Here is an 8,922-nt window from a genome sequence, read left to right on the forward strand (position 1 = left end):
AAAAACTGTAAGAGGGAGGTTACCTTTTTCCCACACTACACACACTTGTGTCCACATCACGGCCTTAATACCTAAAAAAAAGGTAAGAAATTGCCCCTTGAATCCCCCATGCAATTGGAATTTGTTTAAAATTCCACTTTCTTGTAAACATCAGCAATTCCGGGTTCAATATGTCTCCCTTTATATATTATCCAACAGTCATACTAATTGTGATAAGCAATGCCTCAGCCTCACCTTTGAATGCCTTACAGTCTTTCCTTCCTACTGTCAACATTATCAATAATCATTCTCAACTTGTCTCGTTTCGAAATTTATTGCGAGTAAAAAAGCATGGCACCTGAGAAGGATGCATTTGAAGGAGTTGAATGGAGGATAAGAGTGGCTGATGGTTCATCTGAGGTTCCGGTTACGGATACAGGGCTTGCGAGAAAGGTGTGGGTAAAAACAAAAGACTTATTTTCATGTTTGGGTTTGAAAGTGTGGATGTTTCTTAAGAAAGCATGGGAAATTGGGGCTAATGATCCTAGAAAAGTGATTCATTGCTTTAAGGTAGGACTGGCACTCACACTGGTATCACTGTTCTACTTTATGAGGCCTTTGTATGATGGCGTCGGGGGCAATGCTATGTGGGCTCTTATGACAGTCGTACTTGTATTCGAACCAAACGTCGGTAAGTACTTATTTCCAAGTTCTTTAAAAACTACTACTCTTGAGGCTTTCTAAACTGAACAACTCGACTTTTCTTCATCACAGGCGCCACTTTATACAAATGTTTGAATAGAATATTTGCAACTTTTGTTGCTGGGTTTCTTGCCTTAGGGGTACATTGGATTGCCAGTCGATCCGGGGACAGATTCGAGCCCTATGTTGTAGGAGCATCGGTTTTCCTATTAGGTATGTACATTTAGTGATCAGCATATATAGTTGCTTTCTTTGTGTTTATTTAGTGCTAAACCTTGGTGTTACTATCTTCAATTATTTTTTCAGCTTCAATGGCAACCTTCTCCAGATTCATTCCATCAGTAAAGTCCCTCTTTGATTATGGTGCCATGGTCTTCATCCTCACCTTCAGCTTCGTTGTCGTATCAGGCTATAGAGTGGATAAGTTATTTGACTTTGCGCATCAAAGAATATCCACCATTTTCATTGGAACTTCCTTATGCATTCTTGTGATTATTCTTGTCTGTCCCATTTGGTGCGGCCAGGAGCTCCATGGATTGACTGTTCGTAACATGGACAAACTCGCCGATTCCCTCAACAGTACGTTCTTCTTTCTCTATCTCTCTAATCCATAGTACTCGTAGTTTGATCCTCCAAGTCATGCTAAGACCTTTCTTCTCACCACGGTTTCAGGTTGTGTAACACATTATTTTACATACATCAATGGAGAAGATGATAAAAGATTGCAAGGTTACAAGTGCGTGCTAAGCTCCAAGGCATCAGAAGATTCTATGGTAAGCTTTGCTCCATCTCTTTATTCACCTCTTATAATCATTGATCTGATTTGTAAATTGGCATCGTTTCCTATAGGCAAATTTTGCTAGGTGGGAGCCTTCCCATGGACGGTTCAACTTCCGGCACCCATGGAAACAGTACCTGAAAATTGGGGCATCGATGCGCAGCTGTGCTTATTGTATAGAGGCTCTCAACAGTTGCATCAACAAAGAAAATAAGGTCAACCAAGTTCAAATTGTTTGATCTGATTATTTATTCCCTTATGGCATAATAGAGTACTAATCCTGGCTGCATCACTTGTTTTATACTATAAACAGGCTGCTGAATCCATAAAGAAACATCTCAGCACTAGCTGCTTGAAAGTGAGCTCTAGCTCATCAAGTGCCATAAGAGAGTTAGCCCAAAGTGTGAAGAAAATGAAGTCACCCACCGTACATACGTGTATCGGAGAAATGAACAGAGCGGTGGAAGAACTCCAGAATGACTTAAAATCGCTTTCTCATTTGCTGGATCCGTCGACAACCGTGGAAAACAAAGAACATGAGACACCATTCTTGAAGGCAATTGGTTCAGTCCCTTTCATGGAAATCATACCAGTGGTGACTTTGGCTTCTGTACTAATCGAAATTGCGGTGCGGACTGAAGCCCTTGTTGGTTCTGTGGAAGAACTAGCCAAGTTAGCTGATTTTGTAACCAATGATGACAAGTCTAAGAAAAGTGAAATGAAAGATAAAATTGTACCAGATGAGGAGAAACCTGAAGGAACCATGGAGGCTCTTCAAAGGGTCTGAGCTCCTAAGTCATGTTTCTTTGTTTTAGTGTCAAGGGTAAAGTACACAAATAGTCCCTCGGCTATAGGATGATCTTTGTTGTGTCCCTCAACTATTAAAAGTTATAAAATGATCCTTCACCTATTGGTTGTTGCTTTGTTGAGTCACTCGACTATTAAAACTTATAAAATAATCACCCAACTATTTAGTATTTTCCAAACTCATCATTTTTCATTAAAAATTTGACAACAGTCTAAGTTGAATGTTAACATGTTGATTGAGATATGATATTTTTTTTTTATATTTTGGGATCAAATTTTATTATATCTCTCAATCATCACGTTAACATCCAGTTCAGACTGCTGTCAATTTTTTAACGGTAAAAGACGAGTTTAAATATACTAAATAATCGGGTGACCATTTTGTAACTTTTAATAATCGGAGAACTTAACAAAGCAATACCCTATAGTTGAAGGACCATTTTTTAACTTTTAATAGTCGAGGGACTTAACAAAGCATCACTCTATAGTCGAGGGACCATTTGTGTACTTTACCCTAGTTTTAATGAGCATAAAGATATGGTAAGAACGAAAGAAACCGAAGCATTGGTGTAAAAAGGATAAACACACCAACAGGATAAGAGGACAGGAATGAAGATACTTTGATGGCATCCCATAGATCATAATTCAAATGTTGTTAGTGAAATTCCTCTCTTCGATTTGTATTGTAACTAAATAAAAGATAAACTAAAAAATGTAAGAGTTAACACGAACATATTAAAAAATTGCAGTATATTCGAAGTTGCCTTAAAATGATTGCAGATGGCCTTTGATGTATCTATAATGTTTGAGCGGTTAAATGATGATACTATACCGTTGGAGTAAGTTTCGCAATAGAACGGGCAGGGATCCGCACTGCCAAACTATTAACATGTTTGTGCACAATTATTCGAGACGTTTTATATTGTATATATTTATTGTTATTTACTTTTATTTTTCGATTGGATATTATTGATTTATCTTTATTTTGAGTTTTTTAGACAAAAATTTTATTGGATTAATTAGTCCAAAAAGTAGCAGATTTAGTCTACTCAGCATACTGAATATTTAATTGGAATTTACATGACATAATGTTATCCATAAGATGAAGCAGAATTCAACCAGAAGTACAAGATTTAAATATTTGTTTTTATCTTTTGTTATAAACCTTTTTATTTATGATTTTCAGTTTGATTATTTTATTATTATTTTATTTAGGAATTAGTTATTTTTTTAGAACTCTTGGTAGGATTTTTAGTTTGATTAGGAATTAGTCATTTTATTTACTTAGAACTTTTAGGTTATAAATACCCCTTAGGTTCAACCTTTGAACTCATATTGGAATTTATATTTCCTTGGCTATTTATTGAAGTTATATTTTTTTATTATTTTCTTTTCATAACGTTAAGCATGATCCAGTCCATGCTTAGGTAAACCTCTTTTAGCCGATAGTTGAGTGACGACTCAATCCATTTCGTGAGAATTGAAAACGTACTTCACATCTTCAAAGTGCTTTCTTGATTTTTGGCAAACAAGGTTAGGTAATCGACTTAACTTTTAAATTCTTTTCACTTTCAATTCAAAAAGTCGACGTTGGTTTGGAAGATTGTTTTGAATTACTGTTGGGGAGGAGAGTTAGCTTGTATCAAATTCAAATCCCTAAGAACAAACTTAGCGGTGGTCCGCTAAAGGAAATCAAGATCAGGTTTGATTCTCATTGAGACGCATAATCCAAGCACGGACTTTTCCAACATTAAAGAAGATATTGGCGTTAACAACGATAGTCGAATTCAAATCCAAACAAGGATTAATTTTCAAGCATTGATTCTGGGGATTAATTCACACGAGAGAAAAGTAAGTAACAAGGGTTGAGCCTTTTAGATTGTAACCGGCAAGATTTCGAAGTAAAATCTATTTCAAGGATCTAGATGAGTCGAGTCAAAGCGAAGCTAAAGACTATCTCCTATCATATCTTTCAATTATTTATTTTTATTGCTTTGTTATTTTTATTTAATTTTAGTTTATTCAATTAAATTCAATTAACCTCTTTTTTAATTTTATTTTGTAGTTTTTCTGGTTAGAGATCAAGTCAGATTTAATTGAAATTCTTTAGTCCTTGTGGATCAACCCTATTTCTCTATACTATACCATTCTATTTCAATTTTATTTTATTTATTTAATTGGGAATTAGATTTTTTTATTTGAAAATTACGACGCTTGTCAAGTTGGCACAGTTACTGGAAACTTCGGCAAAATTATTAATTTTTTATTTATTTATGATCAAGAAGAATTCGAGTGAACTAGTTGAATTTGAACCTGAGATCGAAGAATACACCTAAAGACTTAACGCATAAACACGTCGGGAGAAGAGAATTCGAAGACAACAAGAACCCATACCTGACGCAACATTCAACACCGACGTGACCTCCGAAGCACACTCCGAGTTCGACGATAATAAACCAATTCTTATGGCTGATCCAACTATCCGTGAATTAGCCGTAGCACCTACCGAACAACAACCACTATGCGTCACCTTCCCAAATGGAAAAATACTATTTGAGCTCAAAACTGGCTTAATCCATCTTTTACCTACTTTCCATGGATTACATAGTGAAAATCTGCAGAAGCATCTTATTGAATTTCAAATGGTTTTAATCTAGTATGAAACCACAGGGAGTGTAACGTCCTCAATACCGGGTTAGTGACTAAATTGTAAAATTTTAGAATTTGAGGATAAAAGTAGAAAAATTAAATAGTTTAATGATTTATGTGGAGATATTTCTTGAAAGTTATTAGTAATTATTAAATGAGATTAAGGGAAAAATGGTATTTGTTATCTAAAGATAATTATCTTATCTCTTTATTAAAAGATAAGCTTGTGGGGAGAGTTATCTGGAAAACTCTTCTCCCTTCTTCTTCCTCCTCCACGTGAGAGCTCAAGCAAATGTAAGATTTCTTGTTGTTGATTATTAGCTGAAATTTAAGGCTGAGTTTTGATTATTAGGTGATAATTAATCATAAGAAAAGCTTAAATTATCTTGAAACAATAAGATGAAGAGAATAGAGGGAATTATAGAAAAGAGAGGAATAAGTGAAATCTTGAAAGAGGGTTCTTTAATGAGATTTTAGAGTAAATTTGACTTGTCATCAATCTAATTAACATGTTTGAAGTGTTAGAATTGGATTTGTAACATGTTAAAATTTGGGTATGATTCTTGAATTTCTTAAGGAGAATAGGATATGGAGGTTAAATAAGTGATTATTGAGTAGAAATGAGTGCAAATATGTATATGTAAGTTAGAAATATGAAAGGGGATGAAATATGAAGCATTTGAGTTGAATTAAATGGATTTTCGAGCTTAAAATGCAAATTCTGGGCAAGGTGTATCGATGCACATTCAATGTGCATCGATGCACATGTTAAAGAATGCATCGATGCACTTCAAGGGGAAATTGAAATACAGATTTCTTTTGGTCTAAGAAATGATAGATTAGTGTATATAAATTGGATACTGATATGTATCAATGTATGATTATATAGATATCGAGCATGAACAAGTCCGGGTCGATTGGAAAGTTAAGATTCAATTGAAAGAGAGGAAAATCATAAAGTGTATTGGAACGTAGTGAGGCCAAGGTGAGTGCACATTAGATAGTGTATTATGTATTAATGGAAATAGGACTTGTGACAAATCTATTTCCTATAGTAGAATGCATGAATTCATTAATATGAGCATATGTTTGACATGTTATGTGTGTGTTATTGATTGTTACATATGTTAATGATATGAGTGAATAAATATTTATATGATACATGTTAATTGTCCATGATATATGCACACATGATAATATGATATAAGTTAAATTATGTAATATGATACATAACTATGAGATAAGTGCATAAATGTATATATGATAGAGATTATGTATGTGATAAATGAATGATATGAAAAGTGACATGAACTACGTGAAAAGAAGCTACCTGATTACAGGTACATGTGAAAGAAGTTATGAGTTTATAAGAACATGTGATATGAATGTGTATATGTGATACTTGAAAGTGAATCATAATATTATATGAATATGAGAAATGATATGATAAAAGCTATGAGCATATGAGATATGACTATGTGAAAAGATATAAAAGAGAATGCCCATGTAAGTGTTAGGAGAGCTAGAGGTATAGTTGGTATGCCAAGAGTCGAGGGTCTACGCGGTCCTTCGGGACATAGTGGTCCTTCAGGATATATGTGTTATATATAGTCCTTTAGGACATTTACGTGGTCCTTCGGAACAAATTCTACGCGCCCCTAGTGGGAATTATACGAGTTGTGTTGACAGTATAGTGCACAACCTCAATAGACTCACATATCTACAGTTCTCACATGTGTACATGGGCTAATAAAGAGATAATTGTGAAATCAATGTATGTGATATATGTATATGAATTGCATGATATGATATATGTGTGATATGGGTTATTGTATCTGTTACATGAATATATGTTGATGTTTATGTGAGTGAGTATAAATGACTTATATATGATGATATAAGAATTTGTTATAAGTTATAGAATATGAATGCAAGAGATCATATGAATAAGAAATAAGAGATATGAAGTATAATAGTATAGGAGCAAGATAAAAACATAAATGATGATATGTATGTAATTGTTATATGAAAAGCATATGAGTGAGATGATTTGATATGATGTGTATGATATGATAATAATTGTTGTTCCTGCATGATTACAAGTTAAAGTTTACATTATATATTTATTAGCCTCACTAAGTCATAGACTTAGCGTGTGAGTGTTTCACACGCAAGTTCTTACAAGCTTATGGATTATTGAGGTGTAAGTCAGGTCAGCATTTTTCCTTACAAAGTTTCTGATCAGAAAATAGATGATTTAAATGTATTTTATGGTATAAAAGTCTAGTTGGCATGTATTTAAAAGATTTGAATTGTATAAGCTCTGAATAGTTCTGTAAACATTTTGAATAAGTTATATGTTATAAAAAATTTTAAATTACTCACTATTTTATATAAGTAAATGTTTTAAAAAGTCAATGTGACACCTCAGACTCGGATCCAGGTCGGATTCGGGTTGGGGTGTTACAGGGAGTATCCGAGGATCAAATTAAACTTCGCATCTTTCCTTTCACTTTAGCCGATTTGGCTAAGTAATGACTATTCTATTTACTGCCTAATTCTGTTAATACCTGGGCAAACATGACTCATCTTTTTCTTGACAGGTTTTCCCTGCGAAAAAGGTGAGTGAATTAAGGTTAAGCATCTTAGGAATCCGAAAAAAGGATGGAGAGTTGTTATAGACTATTGAGAACGATTCAAGAAACTCTGTGCTAGTTGTCCACATCACGGGTTAACCGAAAAAAAACTCTTCTCCAATATTTCTACGAAGGACTACTTCCTTTGGAGATGAAGATGATTGACACAACTAGTTGAGGAGGACTTGTGAATATGACTCTGCATGCGGCCATAAATATAATTTCTACCATGGCCGCTAACTATCAACAATTTGGCTCTTCTAGTGAACCTACCCGATGGGTTCACGAGATAAGTACAATTTCATTAGAAAATAAAATCGATAATTTACTGATATTGTTGAATCTCTTGTTGCAAGTAAAACACGTACCACTAAACTTTGCAGAATATGCACAAGGTTGGACCATCCCATGGATTGTTGTCCGATGTTACAAGAAGACACTACCAGACAAGTAAATGTAGTTGACAATTTTCCAAGACCTCCCCAAAGACCTTACAATCCTCACATAAATACTATGTTTCGGGGTGAAAGGATCATCCGAACTTTATCTATGCACAAAATCCTAAACCAAATCAGCCATATCAACTGAGGCCACCTTCACAATAGTCGTACCAACCACTGAAATCTTCACTGGAATCCATCATCGAGCAGTTGGCACTTTCTCAAGAGAAGTTTCAAAACCAAATCGAAGCTCATATATAAGATTTAGATAAGAAAATGACCTTACTGTCTCAGACGAATGAAATCGCAGGGAAGTCTACCATCTTAAACCAAGGCTAACCCACAAGAACGTTAGTTCTATCACCCTTCAGAGTGGCACTATTATCTCACCAACCCCTAAAGATGATGTTGCAAGTTACCAAGAAAAACAAAATTTTATCGCAAAATCCCAGAAGAAAGAAGAAGAATCAAAACCCTAGGAGGAAGAAGGAGTTAACGTAAAATCCCATAGGAAAAAACAAGGTAAATTACAACTCTCTCCCAATATTTCTCCCTATGCGACGCCACCTCCCTTTCCATCAAGATTGGTTAAACGATATAAGCAAGCCAAGGAGAAGAAGATTCTTGATATTTTTTGAAAGATAGAGATTAATATACCGCTTCTTGATGTAATCTGAAAGATGTCGAGGTACGCTCAATTATTGAAAGATCTTTGCATTATGAATAGAAGACTTATCAGCCATGAAAATATAAATTTGGGAGAGAATGTTTTAGCTATTTTTCAACATAGATTTCCACTGATATTAAAAGACCAAAGTATGTTTGCTATTCTTAGAAAAATCGATAAGGTAGGAATTAAACGAGTTATGTGTGATTTAGGTGCCTCCATAATTGTTATGCCACTTTCTGTTTGTAACTCTCTTTCTCCTGA

At 34.5% G+C, this 8,922-nt stretch overlaps 1 protein-coding gene across 1 annotated transcript; it reads left to right on the top strand.

The window, feature by feature from the left end:
• Positions 1-200: 200 nt before the first annotated feature.
• LOC120168875 (aluminum-activated malate transporter 10-like) lies at positions 201-2,317 on the top strand. The gene is made up of 6 exons (XM_039177150.1): positions 201-670; positions 754-894; positions 988-1,260; positions 1,354-1,454; positions 1,531-1,674; positions 1,773-2,317. Exons 1-6 carry the CDS (start codon positions 331-333, stop codon positions 2,244-2,246), a joined length of 1,473 nt encoding a protein of 490 aa, XP_039033081.1. The 5' UTR covers positions 201-330; the 3' UTR covers positions 2,247-2,317.
• Positions 2,318-8,922: the final 6,605 nt, after the last annotated feature.

The sequence above is a fragment of the Hibiscus syriacus genome, unplaced genomic scaffold, assembly GCF_006381635.1.
Source record: "Hibiscus syriacus cultivar Baekdansim isolate YM2019G1 unplaced genomic scaffold, ASM638163v2 tig00111723_pilon, whole genome shotgun sequence".
In the NCBI taxonomy this organism is placed as follows: domain Eukaryota; kingdom Viridiplantae; phylum Streptophyta; class Magnoliopsida; order Malvales; family Malvaceae; genus Hibiscus; species Hibiscus syriacus.

Bases quoted from the DNA above. Each gene is read 5' to 3' on its own strand.
- LOC120168875 (XM_039177150.1), top strand. From the start codon at position 331: ATGGCACCTGAGAAGGATGCATTTGAAGGAGTTGAATGGAGGATAAGA. The intron at 671-753 runs GTAAGTACTTAT...TCTTCATCACAG, and splicing joins TGTATTCGAACCAAACGTCG to GCGCCACTTTATACAAATGT. The intron at 1,261-1,353 runs GTACGTTCTTCT...CCACGGTTTCAG, and splicing joins ACTCGCCGATTCCCTCAACA to GTTGTGTAACACATTATTTT.